We start from the raw sequence: 25,515 nt of genomic DNA, 5'->3' as shown, positions 1-25,515 counted from the left end.
ATGCATTAACGGCAGTTGGCGAACGTAGTAATCGACAACCCATCAAATAATTTGCCTTTTGAAAAATCAAATCATTATGCCTATTCACGGCTAATATTTCTCAATACAACCCCAGGTCCGCTGTTATTGGTGCGGCGGAGAAAAAAATCGATAACAACAAACGAACTCTTAAAAAAAGCGTTGGCAGATCGGTCCTAATTATACGGCCGTTTGCAGAGAGTCGCCTATTTGGTGGACGCCTCCACCGACTGAAAGCGCCGCAGTGTCTCTTGGTAAATAACCAAATTTGGTGCCCATGGCATGGCACGCAGCTTTAAGAGCGAACTTTGAAAATGTCAAGATGACGACAGATGTGTTGTTGCTGCTTTCGGAATGGGCGGAGAGGTTCGTTTCAGCAAGTCATAAAGCGATTTATGATGAGTTCGGGCGGGCTGGGCTTTATAACATATGGATTATTCTTCCGAGCGATTCATTTCCCGATCGAACAGAACAGACTGAACATCACGGGACATTATTGGAAATTTAGTTTGAGAAAGAAGGGAGGACATTACATTGTATTAACATTATATTGTGAGGAAGCGTTGGACTTTTGATTTTGATTTGATATTCGGAGAATTTGAGTTTGGTGGCAAGACTGGAGCATGTTTCCGCCGGCAGAGTAGAGAGATAGCGCACTGACCAGCCTGGACTTTCTGTCCCTTCCAGTGCAGGATCCATGATTCACTCATTATGTCGACAACACGGATTTTTGCGCTCTTGTTCACGATGCTTCTTCAGAATGGACTGAATGTCAGGCCCCAGAAAGTTATAGGTAGGTCATTTGTTTTTATTATGTCTCATATTTTTCAATGTTGATGTTTCCGAGAACCTTTCGACATGTTTGATAGCACACGTAAAGATAAACCGTATGGAAAAAAAAGGCGAACTTTACCGTGTAATATAATATCGTAAGATATCAACCAGGCCGATTGCATGCAACTATACCTACGTGTATGTGTGTAAAAAGCAGTTGTCCGATAGTGCTGAAAATGTCATGACCGTGTCTCAAAAACCTGATAGAAAAATACCTGAGAGCAAAAGAAAATTTCATCTTGAAAAATTTCCTGGCATAATTTCAAAAGCTCCTTACAGCTAACTAAATAAATGCCAATATGACGCCGTTTTATTCTCCAAATAAGAGGTTATGATGACGTATGTGTCATTTCGTGCCATTACGCACTTGGATCCGGGAAATTGCGGGACATTTCGAGTAGCCTCTCACCCAATCTGCATAGCCTGGGAGACTGTGCGCTGCTCCCTTCAAGTAGCCTCCAACTCGTAATTACTGGGGCGAGTAAAACATGAATTGGAGAAGATGAATTGTTTGCTGAATAGTCGATGAAGTGCAAACAAATAACCGTCCTAATTGATTTATTGTTCTAATGAGTTTGGCGTCCTGGGTCATGCATATCATTCACGGGATTTGCCGCTATGAGAGTTGCATGCAGCTAAAATCGTTATCTGCTCATTGTACCATTCCCGGCCCATGTCAGAATTAGACAAAGCCCGTGTTACTATGACAATGGAGTCTTCATCCGACATAGCTATCAGTTCGCAATTAAAAGAAAACATTGCTTCCCTTTCACCAAAAGGTCAGTTGATAAAAGCATGAACGCGCATCGTAACTGTTGATTGCTCAATCATCAACACTTGAACCTATTCTTATCTCTCGTCTCGTCGACTCGCAGGTCGATGCGACATATGATGACCAGCACAAACGAGCGATTATCGTCGCATGCGATTTTTTAAATTGCTGGTCGCATCGATTTAAATCGCCCGTTTGCGCGGCGCTTTGTGAGTTCTTTGCATGTCTTGGTTTTTCCTTGGCATTTTTTCCTGGGACATTTCAAACTTCTACACCGGCAACAACCTGACCATATCAGTAACGTCGTTGTCGTAACACAATTTGAATTATTGACCGTTCCCCACTATCGTATTACAGTGCTAATAATATATACCAGTGGACGCTCAGCTCCCAACTGCAAAGAAATATTCTTAATACCTATACTCAACATGGCAAAACATATATACCCCATTTGTTTAACATACATGTCGCGGTTTCGACTCTGTCAGTGTTCACAGGAGCCATTATTTACTTGGAGGCAAGGGCAAAGTGGAATCTCATCAGCCACTGAACTCTTCTTAAATATTTGTTCAGGGTTTGTCCAAATAGAAATAGCGGGAGGAAGATGCATGTTGAAATGGTTGGGAGATTTCATCATCGATTGTTATTGTAAGCCTATATTGGTGAGCAGTTTCCAATTGTTAATACATGTACATTGATCAAAATTGAAAGTAAATACGCTCTAACATCTCGTAGCAACGCGGTCACTACTGAAACTGATCACCGCATCTGACACACAATTCTATTCGCTGTTATTTCGTACTCTGGGGCGCAAACTGCGAAAATGTTTGTAATTAGGCGATCTTGTAAGATATTGAATGAGAACTGCTTAAATCTCTTCTCCCTGCGGTCAGAACAATCGTTGGTTAATACCACAAAGCAGCATTTACGCTCCGGAACCCAACATTATAAATTTTCGACAACACAGGTGTCCTGTCTAACGACGAAGACTTATGGACTGATGCCAGTGTGATAAAGCGACTGATGCTGATGAATTAGAATGAAAGCACAGTATATTACGAGCAATATGCTAGGGAAAATGAATAATTAACTCTTTTTTCAGCGGAGTGTGACCCCGATAAAGGAGTCTGTGATTGGTGGATTCGTCCACTCGCTGTTAACCAATCAATTGAGACGTGGTCGAACGCAAGCAGCGTTGGCTTGAAAGTTCCCAATCAAGCCCAGGAGCCTTTCTGGGATTCACAAAACTCAGGTATGAACAAAAATCTATGTCGTTTATATCATTGTCTAATAATATACTCGGGCCTGTACGCGTCATTATCGAGAGGCGCATATGACAATGACGGCGTAATTTTCCTTCTTCAGTACCTACCATTACTCTTAATAATTTGCGATCGCTGCAATCTTGGACTTCGGAATAATATACATGTACACAGAAAATAAAGGTTTGAAAAAGAGTTGCTACATGCCGCTGTACCTGGTATAAATTTCCTCCTGTCCAACCATATTCTTCACGACGGATAGCAGTGGCTATAGCGGCAAATGATCCTATATCTGCTTCTCTTTTGCAGATGGGAGATTTTTCCTTCTGATCAGCAAATCGGGCACGGAGGGTGTGGCTAGTATGACAGCAAAGATTACAACGACGGTCACAGGCATTCAAAGGTAGGTTTTCCGCGTCCTGTGTTCTGTGAAGACCGGTGAGTATAGGTGTGATTTTTGTTGCAGATTCTGCAACAAATAAACGGACTACTTTTTCCCAATGCAGGTACTGCATCCAGTTTCACTACTGGTTGTACGGGGTTAGAGACCCTGGGCCTCGTGCTGCACCGAGTCTGACAGTCAGGGTATCAGAAACTGGCGGCATGCACAAGATATGGTATGACAAATGGAACAGGGGACGAGACTGGTTGTTTACAGAGGCAGAATGGATGTCCGCCGCAACTGAATTCAATGTAAGTGCAAAATTCCATTATTAATTTTCACGAGAGAAACAGTTCTAGTAGTTCAGGGGCGTGAATATATCCGAAAATGTCCCAAAAACCTTTTTTTGCGCGCGCACTGGAAAGGAAGAACACCTGAATATTGATATTTTGCCCACTTTCTTCAGGTGACCATTGATGGCCGGCGTGGCAAACAAGGAGCCGTTGCCGTCGACAACATTCGCCTCATAGAGGGTAAATGCCCTGGCCCAGCCGAAGGTAAATTTCATAGTTGGATAAGAAATTTCCTTGCGAAAGCAGCTGAGGGAGTTGAAATGTTAATGGTCACAAATGAAGCAATCGATTTTGCATCATAAGGATATATCAAAAGTATAGGTAGGCCCAAAGCGCATAGTGAGGCGCCAGGTGCCAAACGATTGTTCGTTTGGCTGATGGGTATATAGAGCATTAGCACTGGGGGATGGACTATTGGTTAGCAACCAAAAGTTAGTGACCATGAAAATTTGAACCAGAACATATCGAGCAAATGTGAGTTCATTTCTGCCAAAATTCAACAGACACTTTCTTCATCTTGTTCTTAGGGATTCGAAAAGCCACCTTAGGGGAAGATGTCACAGTACAATACAATCATGTTAGTTATACAGTCAGCCTTAACTTCTCTTCTCCGTCAACCGGTTGCGAGGCTATATGCAAGAGAAGGCGCATGGACGTTGCCACGCTCAGCCACGCGAGGACAATGTTCAAGAGCAGCGCAAATTACGGTAGGATTGCTTGCGGTTCCCGTTGTCGGCATTCACTTGCCTGTAGCATCGACTTGTCACAAAACCATCCCTGCCGATTTTGCCAGAATGATTTCCTCTCAAACATATTATTAGTGACCTACTTGCATAAGCCAAAATGCAAACAGTCCTACTTCTGTTTTCAAAAATAAAGATCCGACTTTTCGCTTCAGCTCCGAACTGTTACGACATGGCTGAAAAATGCAAGGAAGAGGCCCCCGATGGGGGATGCGATGGGTCGAGGTACAAGGATTGGACCAGGCAACAGATCGGAAACAACTGCTCAATTTCTTGCGAACATTGCGAATCAAAGAGTAAGAATTGTCACATCAACTACAAATTTGTAGTGCGGACCTAATGTCTTTTGCTTAGAATTTTGTGTGGGAAGTGTAGTTGGAAAAAAAACCGTATTGGGTATTATTGGCCTAGGAACGAAAATCAGGGGCGTTGCTTTGGATGGTTTTCGTTGACGGGTTTCATTGCGAATCGCAGACTGCGGACGGAACTGTCAAGGTTGGTCACACATAATATATATGTCAAAATGACCTATTAAAGTGCATGATAAAACAACCCATTATTCTGATGCAGATTATGTAACTGCAGTCATCTCTGACCTTGAGTGGCTTTTCAATTTTGAGTTATATACCTTCATTTGAAGGCCTTACAATTTCTACCAAACACTATTGACATCTCTGCAACAGGATCTTCGCCGGGACAGATATATTCTAACCGCGAAACTAGTACGTTTAATTAGTTTATGTGGTAGTTCAGTTCCTGCTACCGCTGAGGGCAACGGCTGGCAGACCAATTCCATTGATTGCGTTCAAAATGCTGTTTTTTAGGACAAAAGTTTATTATGTCATCGTTAATGCTCTATTTTTCTTTTTTATGAAGTCTTTAGATATGATACATGTGGATGGAATGTCTACAGGCTGTGCATCTTTTATTCGGAAGCAGGGGAATGTAACAAAAACCCTGAATGGAATTTAAAGTTTTGTCCAAGATCATGTGACTCATGTGGTTTCCTCGGAACATCCAACAGAATATTTAGTAAGTAGAATAGACCAGGTAAAAACAAAAACTTGTCTCGTCCACACCCTCCCCAATTTTAGCCACCGCCCGATAATAAAAGTTATCTTTTATGCTAATGTACAATTTAATACCACTTCGATTACGTTTTGGATCAAACAACACGTGCACAAACCGCACTGACAGTGCTTACGTTATACGAGTAGGATTTCTGATGATATAAATCATGTTTCAGCGGATTTCCTTTTTTCCTTCTAGTGTGTACTTTTATGTGAACTAGATAGATAGAAAAATATTTATGCCTCGTCACGTCTGATGCTGTAGCAGCAGTTAAAGGAGTGGGCGGCTTTTTTACTTCAATTGGTTTATTCTTCTCCTTGTTTTCGTTGTTTGGGGGGCTGAAGCCCTGCAAATTACGCCTTTTCTTCACCATTTTTCTTATTGTTTGAAGCCACGTAAGGAAAAGACGACGAATGCGCGCAGTGTATTTTTAGGTGTTCAAACAATAAATAACGTCATCCGTCGCCGAGGTTGATTGGGGCTCTCCCCGATTCGCCAAGCAACAACGAAAAATCGGTGTCTACAGCAAGACGTCACAGCGTAGATACATGGCTCCATGCACCACCACACAAGTGCATCGGTCGACTTGAAAAGAATCGACGCATGGAGGGGTAACTCGGCTCAAATCGGAGTCACAATCGGAAAAGCATGATAATTCAGAAAAGGCGCTTGTCGTTCAACACAAGTTTTGTCCCCAACGCTGGCGTTTACTTAACTTGGCGATAAGTCTAAGGGCGTAACTTAAGGAGATACGCCAAATTAACTTAACGCCGGCGTTGGTGGCAAAATTTGTTATAAACAACCGGGCCCTGACCTTTTTTCTAGCATCAAGTTTTTGGATGAAGGAGGACAATGCTATCACTGGACTGAAGGAAATGGCGTGGGAGGGCTTGGATGCTGCTTTGACGGGCCTATGCCCCGCCTACAACATTCACCTTGGCTTTATCAGGCAGCCCTGTAATGCACTCATTCCCTGCTTATGTGCGGACTATGAAGGTGAGTTATGATACATTGAGAAATCGTTTTCAATGAGAAGAGTAAAGTACATGATTGAATATCGGTGCCATCTTCATCAAATTTTACCATGACCATTAATTTTTGGTCAAGAAGACAATTTTAGACACTGTATAACAAGACCAAACTCAGTAAGTTCACAATTTACTATCAACCAATGAAAAGGAGTTGCTTTACTTTTCGGGCTGCTTTCCTTTGATGGCCTCCGGTATTTTGATGATAATGCATGTCTGATCAGTGTGCGTAAGTTGCGTAAAATAAATATCAGGATATCTGGCACACTTCAGTTCGTGAATTTCAAACTTGGTGTGGAATATTTTCCTCTGGGCTGGATTACTTACACCTTATGTTACCCAAGTGACCAATAAGACGCCTTTACGATGAGATATGTAGTCAATAGGCGTACCGCATGAAGAATCAAAACGAAATATTGGAATATTATTATACATGTGCACTTGTCCTGTTGCATCTCACTATGCTGTAAAACAGTGATTATTCACTAAAACTGTGCCAATCCAAACATCTCCCATGCTACCCTTTATTTCTAGTGCCTGTATACACTGATGTTATTTCGGAAGTTTCAATTGACAAGAAACCCACAATAGAAAACACATCAGACGCAGCTTGTGAGGCTACTGATGGACGTCAACAGGTCAAGGTCATCAACCTCGATCTGGGAAAGGAACATCATGTGACATCGGTGATGGTCTCAATTGAAAAAGGTGAAAATTTTCATCTAATCTATTCTGCCTGTTGGGCTACTCTTTGGTTATCCGCAAATGTACCAGCGTATGTGAAGCAAAGATTTTAGTCTGTTGCAATTTGCTCGGGCTATGGAAGTTACATATTGGATCAGGTGTCGAGACTAGGCTCTGCCTTTCCTTTTTTTGATACGCACACATTGTTGGCGCAGAGGACAAAGCAGAAGAAATATGATAATGCTTTATTTGGTACACTACAGTCCCGTAAATTAGCATTGAAAATGCATCAACTTACATTGTACATTAATCGACAGATTATAATCGTTCTTTTCAGAGAAGACAACACCTGTTGGTTACTTTGGCCCCCTTGCGGAACCGCCCACATCACCCCTTGCGCGGGATCCATGTAGGTATACAGCAGTTAATTCGTGATGTTCTACCTTTTTGATGAAACCTCGGTAATTGACTACGGCTTCAGGTATTGCGATCTTTGGTGAAAAAGATCGTGTAGTGCTTTGTGACGTTCGTCCCAAGTATGCCTACTGCGTATCCACACTTATCTGCACTTACATTTATAAATCACTTTTCGGCAATGGAATTCTAGTAAAAAAATCCAGATGTCATTAAGTTTAATCCTTTAGGTCAGACAATAGTATTTAGTGTTCACTTTATATCTTTTGGACTTCCTACATGTATTTCTTAATGTTTTCAAGGTCTCGATCCTTTCATCTACATGTAGCTATGAGTTAAATGTTCGCCCTCCTCAAAGATTTCAGCGTTGCAGTCGGCCGACCGTCCTATGTGAGTTCGCTCATACCGGACGACTGGGAAGGCCCAGCACCAGTTGCGAACGACGGTAGTCGGGACAACTTGCATGAAAAAAAGGTCCCGCAGTGCACCTATACGGCAACGGGTGCGACGAAGGGGGTGCATTGGTGGTATGTCGACCTTCAAGGTCTATACGAGGTACATGCGGTGACGGTCACTAGGCGCTACGCCACCGGTAAGTACAATGTACACATATTCCTTCTGCCCCATTGAGCCCGCTGTGTTTTATCATATTCGACAGAAATATTCTCGAAATTTTCAACGAAAATGATCCTGCCATTCGTACATCACGATATATGTAGTATAACATGACCATCGCGAATCCCCACACCTCATTCGACAAACAGCCCCATGTTAGCTGTTATTGTTTGTTAATTGCTTGGGGTGATACTTGGTACTGCTGGACTGATTTACAATAATCGACAATGTTTCTTAGATATCCCAATACCAAACAAATAACATTGGCTATGATCATTCCTCGCCACAGAAAGCAGGCGACTTGATACCAGTGTTGTCAAGGTCACCAACTGGAGAAACAGTGAACTATCCACCAAAGTGAATCTATGTTTGCCAAATGGCTTAATTTTCTATTAGTTGCTTGACCAGCCAGAAAAGAGCAACAAGTTAGAAATATTTCATTTCATTCTTGTTTTATTTTCAACAGAAGACTCAGATTTCACTGATTTCCGAATCGTGGTTAGCAACTCTTCGCTAGTAGGCAAAAACATGACTGAATACTTCCAGAAATCTCCGGGCCTTTGCCATAATGGGACAGTCATTCCAGTGAAGACCCCGACCTTGACATTTCAATGTGAACAGGAGATAATTGGGCGTTACGTTGTGATTATGAAATCCCAACTTGATAAAGGTATTGCTCTTGTCGTGTGCGAGATGGAGGTGCATGGTCAGCCGGTCAGTAGATCCCAAGGTAAGCATAGCAGATACTCAATATAACACCTTGTTTAAAGCCATTAGGATACTCCAGAGCTATTCGCAAGCTACTGAATGTGAACCGCTAGGAAGAATCCCTTCACATACTAACTAATTTGTCCAATGCAACCCTTCTGCACATTATATAATATTAGCGTTAAAAGGATTGAAATAGAGCACATTCTTTTTATAGCTGACAGATGCAAATACAAGGCGCTTTTGCAAAGTAGGAAAAAGCCCCTTAAAATCTCGAGATTTTTATTTTTAGATGCAGTTCTTGGACTCCCATTCTGTCCCGATGATGCAGCCCGTCTAATCGGAGGCAACTGCTACAAGTCCATCGGCCGTGCCGAGTCGTACGTCCAGCAGGTTGTCAACTGCCGGCGCTGGGACCCGCCCTTCTCGCATATTGTGCCCTTTGAGGATCTAAGTCAAGTCGAAAAGGACGCATTGCGGGTGTGGCTGTTTAACCGTTTTATTTTTGGAAAGGTCTGGACAAAAAGCCACAGTAGTGACGGTGGGTATTTGTTTCTACAAAGGAAGAAAAAACTACACCTGGTTGTCCAGTCTCTTGCCTTATAGCTACATGAAGGACCCTATATGTGCCGTGACCACGTGCTATCAGGAATAGGCTACATTAGTGTATGAAAGCCTTGTATGTCACGATGAGGTTTCTGAAAATCTTTTCACGGCACCTTCACTTGATGTGAAAATGTGGCTGGCTATTACTTCTTGCTTTTTTGACGCCAAATATAACCATCTCGTTCATTTCAGGAGTTCAATGCAACCAGCTAGATATTCAGTTCAAGACATACACTATTGTCCTAACTCCCTGCATAAGAATGCTTGGCGCACTATGTCGGAGCAAGGCACGAAGTGAGTTTGGCCGCCGTTTTAATTGTCATTCTTCCTCTCTTGACTGAACAAAGACTGTAGCTCATTTGATGGTCGTTTCTAACAAACAAAATCTACGTTTTGTGTCACAAAAATAACGATGTTTTTATATCAAGATCATTAAATCATTACTACCTCTGAGGAATATAGCCTACCACAAATGCTAAGGAGGCAAACTTCGAGTGCTCTAAAAATGCACCGTTATGAGAGAAAAATAAAATTCTTTTGACTTAGTATAGCTCCTCGTTAAATGTAAGATCGATACAGTAAAGTATGGCGTTTTGTTTCTCTACAGATGTCTACCCAACTCCATTGGTCGGACTACCTGTTCCCGAATCAGGGCCCAACCTGGAGGTCACATACGACAAGGTCACGTTCCCGAAGGTCAAGGTCACGGAGGACTCCTTCCTCCTTCTATGGGAGATGTCCTTAGCAACGATGATAAAAAGCACCACCAACATATCCCTTCTAGTTCTTCAGGAGGACAACAATAACGCCACCGAGTTAACTCGACTACAGCTGAAACCATTCATTAAGCCGGGGATAAATTTCGGTGGCTTCTATCTCAATAAGAATGAGTATTTAAAACTCCCCAAAGGAAGTTACGTTGGCTTGGAGGCGGCGGGGGAAAACCTGACTGACCTGTTGCCCATTCCGAAGGTGCCGGGTAATGCTGCGACGGCCACGGAGGTGGATTATTATGATGGCGAAGAGTATCAAGGCAGCGTGAAAGTTAATTTTCCGTTCAGGATTTGGGTTCTGCCGGAGACGCTGGGTATGTCGATTAAAAGCTATACTGTCAATACATATACCACGATCGTTTTATGAGTTGCATTATCGAGACGTCAATCAAAAGGTTACAACCAATTTCGTTGCACGAAGCATGTCAACGTCCTTACCGTGAAGTTTTGCAGTACATGAACGGTAATGATTTGTAAGGCAAATGGAATCCGAAATAGAGCTAACAGCACAGCACAGCTAACAAATTGAAAAAGAAATCCTTTTTATTGGGAATTGGAATGAAAAATATGTAGCAATTCCATAAATATTACAGCATTGTCCCAAGTGATTCCTAAACAACGAAGTTCCTTCTTAAATTGAAGATATTTGTTGTACATTTAGGTCGCATACCACAACGTTGCCAAACTACCCGAGGGGCTGATCCGAAATTTAACCCAAACAATTATGGAGAATACCGAAAGTCTGTTTTGAGGAAAACTGACATTGTGACAGTTGCTGGTGTCCACGCTAAGCAGTATCCTTGCCACGACCGTTGTGTCAATGACGATCTCTGCAACTTGGGTATCGAGTACCAACATTGCTATCACTTGACTGGAAAAGAGGTAATGGTTGGCTGGTGGAGCCTGAATGGCGCATTTAGGAAGACTTGTGACCCATATTATGATCCTGGTAAGTTGGTGGCATGGTGATATGCGGTGAATCCACCATTTGATAGCGACCTTTGTTTCAGACTCTGATGCGATGAATTTGTTGCCATACCATTACCTATATTGTTCGCTGCTCTCCAACGGGATGTATTACGTCTTGGTAGCAACACCAATAAATGAAAACCTGCTGACATGTTTGGCTTCACGTCACGCTCATCTGTAGCTATCTACTTCGCGCATCTTTCAGCGGTCATGGCAATTCATCATGAATCGGTCATTCTTTTTGTTGCCGTCATGGCGTCAAAGTATCAGAGAGCGATATCTCATTTGATTAATCGGTAGTAATGCTAGTATCATATGACAATGCAGAACCCCAAACAAAAAGTTATATATACACAAAAGGTCTCCCACATTAACTTATCAAAACCCTTTACAGATATATATCCGGTGGCGCATTCTCTCAAGTCGGCCATTACTGTGAAAACCGGAAGTGTGGACTGCACCCGCGTGACGTCATCCTTGAATAGAGATGGCAAACTGTTGTTTTATTGCGATAGCAAGGCGTCTTCTCTTCAAATATCTGTCGAGAAGGCCGAGGCAAAGATTTGCAAAATATGGGCATTCGGAGAAATAGGTATGTGTTGACAGTTGCAAACGATTATCCCGTCCAGAGTATCCGAAAACATTTTCAGGGCGATTGGAAGCGATATATTCGACGAGAAATGTTCTTTAAGTGTACACATACTTTGGAAATGAACGACACCTACAGATCAGAGTGTACCTGACAGTCCTTCGGTGAGGATGCTAGGTATTTAAAACGCAACACAGATTAGGCCATACCTAATAACTAAACGTATATAGATGGAGTCCCTGATCATCTTAAAGAGGGTGCTTTGTCGAATTTTATCTTCTTTTTTTCAGTTACCAAATATCCATCCACTGATTTGATTCCAAAGACGTCCACGATGGTGCGCGGAAACATTTGGCCCCCTGGTGGCAACACCAACTGCGCCCCGATTGGATTCAGCCGAGCCGAGATGCAGTGGCTCCAAGTGGATCTGTTAGTGACCTACAACGGAGTGACAGGTTTGTGTAACCGTACCCGTGCATATAATACGAAGGCAAGGGAAACTGTCAGCCACTAGCTCTTTAATCGCGTTCCTCCATACACTCAGAAATGGAAACGCTTAAAATATTTCTCATTTGATTGACGATGTGGGACTGGCCCCGACACAATTTACTTGACCCCATTAAAATTATCATTCCACAGCCAAAGCGTACTACAGAGATGTACCAGGGACGATGGCCGTATCCCCCAAGTTCCACCTGTTTGTGACTCCAACATCGGACTGGAGTGCAGCCGACCCATATTACGTGGGACTGATGGGCAAGGTCGACCGGATTATTTCCTTTCCATGTTCAGAGTGCCACAGTGGTCGGTTTGTCACATTAAAGGAGGTCGGGAATGCCAAGGGGATTGAGCTGTGTCAGTTTGACGTTTATGGTGACCGTGAGTAAAATATCGTATTAAACTCTGGCCCGTACTTCTAATGTATACGGCATGCTCTTTGTTTTAAACACTCAACAAACAGAAAATCGTCACTCCCTGATACAAAAGTTACACCCGGCTGAACTCTGCAGGTGTTCATTGGTGAAGGCGAAATCCAATTCGCCATATGACATGTATGAGGACAGACACTAAGGTATACATGCTTCCCGAAATTGGTGGCTTGCATTGGAACTAACTTTTTCCCCCTTGTCCGTCATTAAGGCATTCAAGTGTGTTGGTCAACCATGATTATCTCCTTTGTCCCTCCACCATAAGGCCTAGTTTCCCCTTATGACATCACTATTTCGGACACTCAGCGCCCCATTTCTGGAAAGGTGTAAAGGAAATAATTTCCACCATTGCAAATAAATCGTAGGAAAGATGGGAGGTAGCTACATGTTTCAACTGATGATATCTTCGGAGACCTCCGGTCGTTCTCGTTGGTGGAAACTCAGTGCACGTATGCTCTGTGTAGTTAGTCATAATTGTTGTTTGTCGCACCGATGTCTTCATCATCGCCATGGACAATTGTTGCACGTGTATAGCTAACCAGGCCTGCTTCTTTATCTCAAGGTGGTCGTGAACGTCGTTTAGGGATGGCAAGCGGCTATATCGTGGATAAGCAAATAACGGCAAACCATCACATCAAGGGAGGGGAGCCGCACAGAGCCCGCCTCAACGGCGTGGGTGCTTGGTGTACCCCGTTTGATGACTTCGACAAGCCTTACTTACAGGTAAAAATATCGTCGAGACTCAATTTTGGGATCTGACGAGGAGCGCGTGATGTGCCAAGATGCGGGAGTGTACTTTGGTACGAAGGAAATTAGATATAGCCTGGCGCAGAGCAGACTGAATCTTTAGTGATCACGCTGAACATTTGTGTCATTGTTATACGCTTTTATTATATTTCGAGCTTTTATCTAGATATATTACACTTCTCAGTTTAGACTGTCCCATTTTTCTCTCTCCTGCAGGTTTCACTGACTGAAATTTCTGTAATTAGTGCCATAGAAACGCAGGCAGGGAACGGCAAAGATGGCGTCACTGGGTATACTATAAAATATGGAATGAGGGAACTGGACCTAAAATGGTACACCGACATACTTGGAACAGTTAAGGTAGGCCAACAATGTCTTTTTAAGCCGTGAAGATCTTGCAATGACCGCAATGGTGAGTGTGTTGCCGCTGTCCCACGTTCACTGCTTGAGATTGGCTGGCATGATTGAAAGCAAATACGCCAAAATACCTTATTCACCTCAAAAATTTTACAGGCAGGATATAATACTTGAGATCAATGATGATGATGATGATGATGATGAAGAACTCAATATCTGTCTTCTACCCCAGATGCTCTCTTTTGCCAGAGAAGGTTGCATATTTTTTCGTTGTCTAGGTGTTTTTCACAGAGAATATCGGCAGGGACAGTACAGTACATCGCCTTGTGACGCCATTCCAATGCAAGGTCATCAGAATACAGGTGGAAAAATTTCTCAACGCGGCTTGTCTCAGGCTCGAGCTCCTTGGCTATCAAAAAGACGGTGGGTACATGTTAGTAGGAGACGTTCATAGTTTGTACGCATAATTACCCGATTTCTTCGTACTCCCTTCCCCCCGTTTGCGTGCATACGCTGAAGGCCAGGCTCCTCACATGCGTACATACGCAAGATAATCTTCAGTCGATACAGTTGCACATGTTCGTAGTCAGTGGCACAGTTGACGCCGTCATCTGACTTGAAACTTTTTTTGTACGCTACCAGAACGTCTCATCATTTCATACATACTTACGGAGAATACAGTAGGCCTATGTGCAACGTCATCTTATCCATCCCCCAACCGCGCCTATACGCACGCGTACGCAAATAAACCTAACATTACAAAATGCCTTATCCCATTGTTGCGTAGGTACTACATGTATATAAATGATCCTGTTAGTGATAAAGTATGCGTTGATTTTGAGATTTATACCCCTCCGACTCGAACTATTTGTTGATTGATTTCCATAGAGGATGATCTGGTGGGGTCATAAAATGCGGCGATCTTAAATTACCCTTTGAACACTTCTTTATGATCCAATATTTTCTTTACTATGTAGTGCCAGTTGACACGGAATACAAGATCACACAACCAATGACCTTCACGAGTCCAGGCAGCCCGAACTTTTACGGAAACGACCGAACGATCACTTGGACAATTACACCTCCGATAGGGAAGTTTGTCAGGTTGATCAACATGACGTTGAACGTTGCGCCTAATGTTGCAGCAGAAGTAGGTATCACACTTCTCGCTCTAGTCCGCCGAGGCTGACGAAACGAGCTGACATTTACCTTGCAGTGGGGCGGGCCAGTGCCGGTCTGTTATCGCTCGACCTTATTTTATAGAAGAGCGAATAAAGGAATAATAAACTACGTTATGCTTGTTGAAAGCAGGGCAACAGAGTTTATTTATGTTGTATCAATTAATTCTATGCCCTTCGTAATCATTTCTAAATCAGCTTGTCTGGACTATTTCGATTTCTAAAGAGCTCTTTTCCATGGTCACGCCCTTGCTCAAAGCACTCGGTCATCTTTGACAATTGCAGATGAAAATCGAAGACTGGAAGTTACAATCGGTCAAGGTCTGCCAAGACGAATACATCCTCTACCGGAATGACTCGGCACCGATTATTACAGATGCTGGCTACTATGTCCATGATGTCTCTGAACCCCTTCAGTTGAAGCTACATGCCTGCATGGCCACCGCCTACCGCTCAATGGGCTATCTTGAAGCAAGGGTTGACTTCGTCGGTGAGTCTTTCTAAAGTACTCACTTCAAACCGGGCCATGCTATCATGTAATGTTTCAAGCCTGCAAAGGTTGCCAGCCGGGATTGCTTCACTGTAAAGGTACCGGGCCCCTTGGATAATTTAAATTGCTTTCGCTCAAGTTTTTTTTTTTGCTTTACCCGCTGATGCGAGTGGCGTCTTCTGATGGAACCGACCAAAGCGGCAACCATTCTAGTGGAGTTAGTCCCATACACAGTGGAAACATTACACTTTAAAAAGGTTTTTCTTTTATATTCCAGATTGTCCAGGCTATGCCTTTAATGCCAGGTCATGTGACCGAACATTTGGCCCAATCACAACTCACTGTGGATACATCGGCTCACCTAGATTCCCCGCGGCGTATCCGGACACAAAAACTTGCAGGTGGTTTATAAAAACGAAACCAGCGAACTACATCAGTGTGGAGTTCGAAAATTTTGACATTACTGGTGACGGAATGACATGCACTGGGGATAAACTATCTTTCGTATATGTGGACAATGGCAAAAAGGTATGCCAGTCGCCTTAAAATTCCGACACTTTTCTTTTAAACCTGTTTAAACCTGCGAGCATGAGTTCGTTTTGCCGATGAATTGTTCACCCCTGCAACATGCTTTGCAACCCTGCAATATGCTATTTTTCAGTCACAAAATTGAGAATCCTTCTATTTGTTGTATAGGTTATATTAAGTCACCACTGCAATGGTTACCGGGAGGCACAAACTAGGTCGGACTGGAACACCCTGCTGCTTGAATACAATCGGGTTCGGACACCAGTTGAGGCCGGCAAGGGATTCATCGCCAAGTTCACCAGCATCGACCCAATCAAGGAGCAAGTGTTAAACTATACTGAAGGTGTGTGAGATTAAGTTTTAAAAAGCTGGCTGGTGTGGTAGGAAATTTGTCTCAGGATAGAGTGTCCTCAGGACAACGATTCTTTTTGCACTTTAAATCTCAATGTGTTGAAGGTCCTAGGTCTCTATAAAATCACTCTAATCAGACACAAAATAGGGAATGACTCTTTTGCCAAAGGGACGCCGGACACGTAGCAGATTAACCGCCAGTCGGATTCAACTGATCTGGATGGAACTGTTTTTATTCCTTTGCAAATCTTGCGGCCAATCTTTGCATCTGAGCATGTTATTATTCAAAGGCTAGGTCCATTTCTGTTGACCTTTTGTGGTTGATATGGCGGGCGGGGCACCGTGGGATTTGCAGAAATGAGCTGACGCGATTCAACATGTGCTTGTTCTGTATCGTGAGTTTGTGACGTTGTAGAGATGAGTTCTGTGAAACACTAGATCCATTGAACAGAAACGCTTCCCATCTAATCTTTCTTTCACCTGCAGGGCACTGTGAAGATGGATGGCTACGCTTCATGTCCGGCTGCTACAAATATGTCAACAATAACAACGTGACCTTGACCTGGACCCAGGCGGAGGAGAAGTGCAAATCATTAGCCGCCGATTCGCACTTGACTAGTATCGAAGATGACTACCAACGTGACTTTATTTTGCACAGTCTGTTCTTTAAGTGGCCGTTTATTTCTGAAAATAAAGATATTTATATTGGTAAGCCTAATGTTACATGAACACGTATCCCAATGAACGTCTGTACAATAATCGACGAAGATTAGAAATGCATTATAATAGTGCTTTGCTTTAGTATACGAGTTTTTTGCTTACAAGGATTGGAAAAAAACACATATTATTCAACACGTGCGGAAATGGAGCCCCCCCCCCAAAGATGTAAACCGTCCTGTGTTGCTTTCATATTTCGATTGTTGCAAAATTACCATTTGAATACTCTTTAACAGGCCTGACCGACCAAGGGCATGAAGGGAGGTTTAGTTGGACCGATGGTTCACCTTTTTCTTACTCCAACTGGTAAGCGCAAACACAGTCGTACATGTACATGTAGCACTAACACCACCAGACACAGAACAGAACAGAAAAATTTCCCACTATAGTATTATTGCACTTCAACCAACACGAGTATATCAGACAAGGTAGCGGATCTCCTTTTGCCCTTCAAGACAAGGTCGCTGGCTGCACGGCAAGATTTGCGTCAATTATCTGGAATTTCCGTTGCTGAGAATAAAAACGGTCATTCATATACAAGGCTGAAGATAGTTGTCATATGCGTGCAGCCAGATCAACAAATAGACGCCGCAGAGTTGCATGCAAGGTTACTCTCGGACATGCTTGAGACTAGCTCTTACATGTATCTTTGACCAGAAACAGATAGCGGACACTCGCCTCTGTTTCTGCTGTGACCAAAGTGGCGGTTGCGATCATTGCCGATAACATCATCGTATCATCTTGCAGGGACGATGGCCAGCCCGATGGGAGTGCCCTAGAGGGGTGCAGTCTACTGAAGATTGATAGCCTAAACAATCGCCGTTACTGGAATGATATCCCTTGCGCGATTAAGATGACATCACAGTACATTTGCAAGACACCAGCTAAATGTAAATTAACATGATGGGTAGAATGTAAAAGGGAACGAAAGATGACAACAAATTTACTTCCTGATAACCATGTAACGCGATATGCTTCGTAAATCTTAACATCTCATTATGATGCTGTGATTACCAATAACTAATACAGTTTTTAGTTACTGTTCAGATTGTTTGGTTCGTCGCGCTGGTAAACAGAACTTGAGCGAAATTGTGAGACGCCTATATCTTATGTGTTATTCTTATTTATGTTTCCTTCTTCAGCTGTCACTCAGTACTCAATCACAGATTTGAGTGGCGTAATTGGCGCATGGAAACAATCTTGTGACCTTCATCGCCAATTCAAGTGCACAAACGGCAACTGCATACAAAACTTCCTAGTCTGTAATGCGCATGACGACTGTGGTGACGGAAGTGACGAAATCAGCTGTCAAACCATCAAAGACGTCTGTCCTCTCAATCGATTCCGTTGTGAAAATGGCAACTGTATCTTGATTTCGAAGTATTGTGACCACGTGTTTGATTGTGCTGGGGGCGAGGATGAGGCTGGTTGTGGTAAGTGTATAGAACTGACACAATTTGCATGTTTTTTTCCATCTACATTAGGGTCGTTTCATTCCTACATACAAAACCTTACCTAAAATCAGTAAAATCCACACCACAAAGAGGCTGTAACGATTACTTGACACACATATACATATGTTTTGTGATAAAGAAGATATTTTAGGTAAATTTGATAAATTTCAAACACCAAATGACTACAACTGATCATTTATTAAGTGGTTTCCCCAGCGAATTCCCAATTCTCACTTTCCCCGTTTTCAGTCTGGGTCGACTGCAACCCCGGAGAGTTCCGCTGCGCTAATGGCCAATGCATCAAGAACACAACATTGGCTAGGAACTTCGTCAAAGACTGTGTCGATGGATCTGATGAAAATATCATAGGTAGGTATGGAAAAAAGCTTATGAAAACACCTTGCCGTTGTACTTCTGATGAATTAGTACTATGCTCCTGCATTTGACATCCTCTGAACTGATATGATGAAAATGATACCTTTTTGACGCAAACAAATTAGAAATTCACTTTTTTTCTAATTATTAATCACTTTCATTACTTGACAACTAGTTTATAAGAAGTTTGCTGTTAATATCATTGTTAATATTATTATAACCAAGTATAGATACGTGTTATAACTGACAAACGCAGTCGGCCACAGTTACGTTCATAAAGCCAGGTATTTTCAGGTTGTCCAGGGTTTCAGTGTTACAGTGGTGAATGTATCCCACAGAAACTACATTGTGACGGCATCGTAGACTGCATGGGGATCTACAAAGAGGATGAGACGGGCTGTGCAGGGCTTAATGAAAAGAAACGAGGTACTAAAGTTAACTGGCAAGACATCTAAAAAAGCACTTCGGCGAAGTACTATGAAATGCTCAGCAGTGCACAGTTTTCCAGCCGTGCAGTTCAAGGGCTGGGCAAAAATAAAGTTTACGAAAGTTTGGTTTTGCTTTACGCCCCCTTTCCGACCCCTCTGAAACGAAGTGTGAAATGTCCTAGGATAGTGTCGAGGGGGGGGATTCTATTATGTACTTTCCCTCTGTAAGGATAGTCATGTGTAAGGTGTTATGTGATAGCTCTGTGTATAACCATGTACATGTACCTTAATCGGCAACCATATCGTATTGAGGGGGTACATTTAATACTGATATACCAATCTGACGAATTTGCCGCAATAACATCATGTTGATTAATGAACTTTTGTCAATAAAGTAGTTATGCTATAAAATGAAGACACAAGTAAGTCTCTACATATCGTCCTGTGTCTTCTCCAGCAAAGTTACATTGCATCCACTCGTTAGCAGTTACGTTAGGCTCATGATGGTGAATTTTATTGCAGGAGATGGGTACTTGAACTGCTCGAGCACCGGCCTGCCCTACAACGCCACCCAAAGATGCATCTATGATAAAGACATGTTCGGCTATTCCACGGCATGCAGAGATCAATCGCACCTTCAGAGATGTGGTATGTTCAAAAGGTCTTATTCCCGTCTGTTCTGGTTGTGAATTTGTCCTCTCGCGAGAGTTGGAAACGAAAGTAATAATCAAAGGCAGGCTCCTTGCAATGGTCCATATACCACGTCTGCATGTGTCTTGACGAGGTCGCAGAACGGTTTCACTCCGACAACCAGCTTCTTTGCCTCTGGCAGGGATCTGCAGGGTGATTGCAATCCCGCTATTGCGCTACGTTCTTAAACGCCGACTCTTCATGCAAAGTCGTTTCCAATCGTCCTTTCTGAATTCCAGAAGATTTCCAGTGTCCGAATGACCACATGAAATGTCCAGACCACTATTGTATCCCAGTAAAAATGATCTGCGATGACGTCATCGATTGTCCCTCTGGTGAGGACGAAAGGAAGTGCAGTGAGTTTTTTTCATTCTACAGTGTACATAAGATCGTTACTTTACATGTAGTAGGTTGTCTTTGTTCCTATGCTTATTCCGTAACTACTATTGAAATATTAATATAATAATTATGTACCTTTGTTAACTTGTCATTTTATGTTGGTAAATGTAGCAAATGGTCAATTACAAGATACTTTTTGCAATGAGAATTAAATTGACAAAACACCATAGTTTGTCAGAACCTTTTCAAAGTCTAACATAACTCTAAAGTACCGCTAATACAGGATGTCTTCGTTTTTGCACGTAACTCTCATCATCATTTCGCTACAAGAGTAACACGACAGACTCCAGTGATCGTTTAATGGAAAAGTTTTAAGTTTGTCACTGCACTAGCTCCAAATACATGTAGATATTTTGTTAACTAGAATGCATGTCCCCTGCATGTTTTACAACCATAATCATGTAGATCGTCCAAACTATTTAACTAAGGTTGAATTATTTCTTCAGATGACTACACTTGCCCCGGCATGTTCAAGTGCAGTAACTCCAAGAATTGTATCCCACAGTCGGCTGTGTGTGATGGTATCAAGACCTGTCGGGATGGAGATGACGAGCTCAGCTGCTCACCCTGTCCGGCGGAGTGCGGATGTGTCGGCGACTCCTACCAATGCTCGGGAAAGGGCTCAGTGTCGCTTCCGAAGATTCCCAGTGGAGCAAGGGAAATAAACATGTCTGGCAACACACTCACATCCCTTTCCGAGACTTTCCACTTTCCATTCCTTGCAAAGCTGGTTTTGAGCAGCAACAACATTTCCCACATCGCAGAGAACGTGTTTAGCAAACTAGTCAATCTTTTCCATTTGGATTTAAGATTTAATAAGCTGCAAGTGATTTCTTCAAACTTATTCAATGGATTGGCAAGGCTGAAAGTTTTAATGTTGACAGGAAATCCCGCGGTAAATGCAATTGAAGGTAGTGCTTTTGTCGTAAACAAAGATGGCGGCGGGATGGCAGTGACCCGGATGAACCTATCCAATATGGCGATCGAGGAACTTTACAACATGTCACTGGCAGGTTTAGAAGAAGCAGTAACTCTCGACCTGGCGAATAACAAGTTGCACACTATCTCCACAAGCGCTTTCGCGAAAAAACCAAAGCTTCAAACTTTGAATATTTCTGGGAATGATGTGACGAATTTCAATGGCAGGGAAGCTTTCCAATCGTTGCCAAATTTGCAAAATTTGAAATCGGACCATTTTCGGTTCTGTTGCCAAGCCCCACAGGTTGCAGAGGAGAATTGTTTCCCCCAGAAAGACGCATTTTCATCTTGTACAGATCTTGTCCGTCTGGATGTGTTAAGAATCTTTCTGTGGTTATTGGGAAGCGTGGCAGTCCTTGGTAACATTTTGGTACTTCTACTCCGTTTCCTGGCACGAGAACCTGTCACCGCGAACACCAGTATCATTATAAGTCTGGCCCTTGCGGATTTTCTGATGGGGGTGTACCTTTTCATCATCGCCGGGGCAGACATGGCGTTTAGAGGATTCTACATCGAAGTGGACGAGGCATGGCGGACTGGCCCAGGGTGCGCGATCGCAGGATTTCTCTCAGTCCTCTCAAGTGAGGTATCGGTCTTTACCCTCGCTATCATGTCCGTGGACAGATTCCTCGTGGTCGTATTCCCCTTCAGTAAGCAAAAAATCAACCTCCGAAAGGCGAGAATCCTCATCGGCCTGTCCTGGCTCGTCGGCGCAATCCTCGCGGGGATCCCTCTTATTCCGAACGACTATTTTCAAGGGAAGTTCTACTCCAGGTCCGGTGTATGTCTGTCTCTGCACCTCACGAGTGATACAACTCCAGGCTGGGAGTACTCGGTCGCGGTGAACCTCGGTCTGAATCTCGCTGCCTTCGTCATCATTGCCGTGACCTATGGATGGATGTATTTAGTCATCAGGAGGTCTGCCGAGATGATGAAGGGCAAAGCAACCCGGAAGAAGGGAGAAAACCAGGAGATGGCTATTGCCCGAAAGATGGCGCTGATTATTTTGACCGATTTTGCCTGTTGGATGCCGATTATCATCTTAGGTGAGGAAAAGCAGGTGGAATGATTATACAATTTGAAGATCACACTTACGTTTCATAACGTACTGGTGCACTAGTAGGGATGGTAGTTTAGACTGTTCCCATTGTAAACGCGCATACTTAACAAGATACATGTACATGCAACGTGATATGATTGCATGACCACCACGAATGCCCGTACCTCAATGAATCGATGGTTGGCGTCGTGCCCGCGGACAAAAACGTTGCAGCAGGTAAACTAGGATAATCTTAATTTTCATTTAAGGACTGGCCGCCATGTCGGGAAATGTAGTCATTCCAGGTGATGTCTACGCCTGGATCGCTGTTTTCGTACTACCCATCAACAGCGCCGCCAACCCTGTTTTATACACACTATCATCTTTTGACACACTCAAGTAAGTTAAATGCAAGCACGGTGGTCGTGGGTTCGAATCCCGGTTCGGTTGCTGATGGGTCAGTTACAGGTCGGTCGTGCACAAGTGATTGCTTAATTGTCGCCAATTAAGTTATTGTGATACTTACCTGTGATAGTTGCAGCTGTTTTAAAGCGCTTTAGATACTGACCTTAGGAACTGTAAACTCCTTTATTTCACGAATTTCGCGAAAAGTTATCAAAACGAAAGGATTATTTGGCGTGAAAATTACTGATATGTTTAATGATATAATCATTGGAAATCCCATCCATTTGCGGAATTTAATGGTAATCTATAAAGGAAATTTCGATAAAATCTAGAACTATTTAGCAGTGGGGGATACATGAACTATTCTTATGTGACGGTATAAAGCAAATGATGGTTTTCCTAACACTATGGCAATGAGCACGTGGAAATATTAAGCCAATGTTTATAGCGCAAAATCGTGAGCTATCTTGTACTTATTTGTTATTTCAGGAAAATCCTTTTCAAAAAGGACCCAAAAGCAGAAGCTATGAGCAAAACAAGTATGTCTTACGGTGAGAGGTGATGGGTTGTTAAAAAATACCCTTGGTAGTTTCAATGTGGAATTAACGTCTTTAAAAGCAACATTTTCAAATGCAGATTTACTTGTCATACTGAGCCATTCAAAAGTGCATGTCGTTTCTGTTGTGAAAGTTTTTGTGTCGAACGGTACATGTAGTTTATTGCTTGTCCTATGAATTCAACCAGTGGAATATTTAGGTAACGTTAGATTGGGTGACATTGGTCCTAAGTGGATTGAAGTTGTCCGGCCCATACTTTTTCCACCCTACAGCTTGGAATACTTGGTAAATCTTCTATTCCATCTGAATCACTGTGCAAAAAGATGTGAAAAGATAACTTAATAAGCTAAACTTAAAACAGTTTTGCCAAAGCTCGATTTTGGAAGTTGGGGGCAATTACGTTATCACGGCCTATTCCAGCCCACTTTACGGTACCCTTACAATCTTTTAAATGAATCTCCATGACATATTTTCCTTCCCATTGCTGATGCTAATTATGTTAGTGCTAGATATGATTAGGAACCCAAAACCAATGTTACCAGAAGGAAACACGGGAACCAGAGATGACCAGACATGTGTATCCTTTCAGTCGACACCCAAGATGATGACGATGATTCGACCGTCAAGTTAGTGAACTGTTACCGAGACGGCAGCCAGTTGTTACCTTACGTGCCCGACAACCCTCAGATGAAGACACTGGGCGTAACGCTCAAGGAAGGCGCCGAGAATATCACCTTAAAGGATATGGTCGTCGTCCTGAGATATTTGGGCAAGGCTATGATGGCACTGCATTCCGGTGGCCTGACCGCTGTCAGTATTACAGTGGATGATGTTGGTCTTTTCTTTGAAGAAAAGGTACTGTGCTGCTTTATTCATTTATTGTAGCTTAAAGCTCAAGATACGGTATACTTTTAATGGAACAAAGTTTGATAAAATCTCGCTCCTTAAAAATGCATTATTTCTGAATTTATGGGGAGCGAGTATAGAAGAGTATACATGTTTATGTATGAATATATTCATGATATTGCACGACAATGCGGTGATTTTTAAATAAAAACATGAAAAAATGAAAAATGATTGCCGCCAAAACATTCATTGTGTCTCCTCAAACTAGTGGTTTTGTAATACATTACGTACATTTGAGCATTGTAGTTCTCTAGTACCAACATGGTTCGTGCGTAACCGACGGTCATTACAGAAACAATTGCACAGCCACCCTCAGCGTGCTTCTGAATGGCACTGCGTCTTATCGTCAGTTGAGCAACGAGAGGGGGACATGTATAGAGAAGTATTGGAATTTCACCTCAATTAATTGATTAATACACATTCTCTTGCAGTGGAAGCCTGGCGGCATGATTCACTCCGCTTACCTCTGCTCAGGGGTGAAGCAGGCCTCAACTGAGAGAGACCTCAAGGAAAACATTGAGGAGTATGGCAGTCTGTGCAAGAAACTGCTCCGGCATCATGCGGCACACAAGAAGGGGACTTAATCAATGAATTAAGCTCATTCAAGCTCTTACATTTAGTTCGTTAAAGTGTTTTTACATGTATATCGTTCTGTTATCAGTTGAACTCAAGAATATGACCGGATTACATTTACCAAAATATAGTACAAAACTAGATTATCCTCAGGGTAGGCCTCACCAATACTCTTTCACTGTGTAAACTAATGTCTGTCAACGTTGACACCGGCAGCCTAGTGCTATTACAGTTTAGTAATCTGAAAAACACTTCACATATGAGTCTTACATGAATTGTGTAACGAATGGAATCTGAATATCTGATCTTAGGAATTTGACAAGAATCTTGCAACGAATGTACATGTACATGTACACGAAACTAATTATGATATTATCTAATTATTTAAGTTACTTTTTTGGATTTCAGAACTGGGATCTTACTTTGCTCACCTGTAAAGACCATACTTACTTATTATAGACGGAGTAAGGGGTCTTTGTGGCGTCAAGTTGGCTTAATCTGCAGTGTATTGTGTGAAAGCGTTGTTTTACTCTTCTATATGTTCACTTATAATTTGGTATTATAAGCGATCAGATACTGTAAACCTGAAATGT

At 42.6% G+C, this 25,515-nt stretch overlaps 1 protein-coding gene across 1 annotated transcript; it reads left to right on the top strand.

Annotated features, from left to right (window-relative positions):
* Positions 1-537: 537 nt before the first annotated feature.
* LOC135496555 (uncharacterized) lies at positions 538-24,948 on the top strand. Its single transcript, XM_064785918.1, has 40 exons — positions 538-811; positions 2,727-2,876; positions 3,196-3,289; positions 3,393-3,579; positions 3,735-3,825; positions 4,149-4,328; positions 4,520-4,660; positions 5,241-5,396; positions 6,261-6,431; positions 6,998-7,171; positions 7,485-7,556; positions 7,920-8,153; positions 8,643-8,906; positions 9,177-9,425; positions 9,683-9,784; positions 10,098-10,577; positions 10,925-11,212; positions 11,627-11,824; positions 12,112-12,276; positions 12,461-12,700; positions 13,313-13,473; positions 13,714-13,857; positions 14,133-14,277; positions 14,832-15,004; positions 15,318-15,522; positions 15,800-16,050; positions 16,219-16,393; positions 16,888-17,109; positions 17,355-17,424; positions 17,866-18,008; positions 18,261-18,551; positions 18,822-18,941; positions 19,242-19,373; positions 19,898-20,023; positions 20,305-20,421; positions 20,911-22,488; positions 22,751-22,880; positions 23,376-23,437; positions 24,033-24,298; positions 24,781-24,948. Exons 1-40 carry the CDS (start codon positions 730-732, stop codon positions 24,931-24,933), a joined length of 8,382 nt encoding a protein of 2,793 aa, XP_064641988.1. The 5' UTR covers positions 538-729; the 3' UTR covers positions 24,934-24,948.
* The last annotated feature ends 567 nt before the right edge of the window (positions 24,949-25,515 follow it).

This window comes from Lineus longissimus, chromosome 12 (genome assembly GCF_910592395.1).
Source record: "Lineus longissimus chromosome 12, tnLinLong1.2, whole genome shotgun sequence".
NCBI lineage: Eukaryota > Metazoa > Nemertea > Pilidiophora > Heteronemertea > Lineidae > Lineus > Lineus longissimus.
Note: the sequence above shows the minus strand (reverse complement) of the source record. Positions and strands in the feature narration are given on the sequence as shown.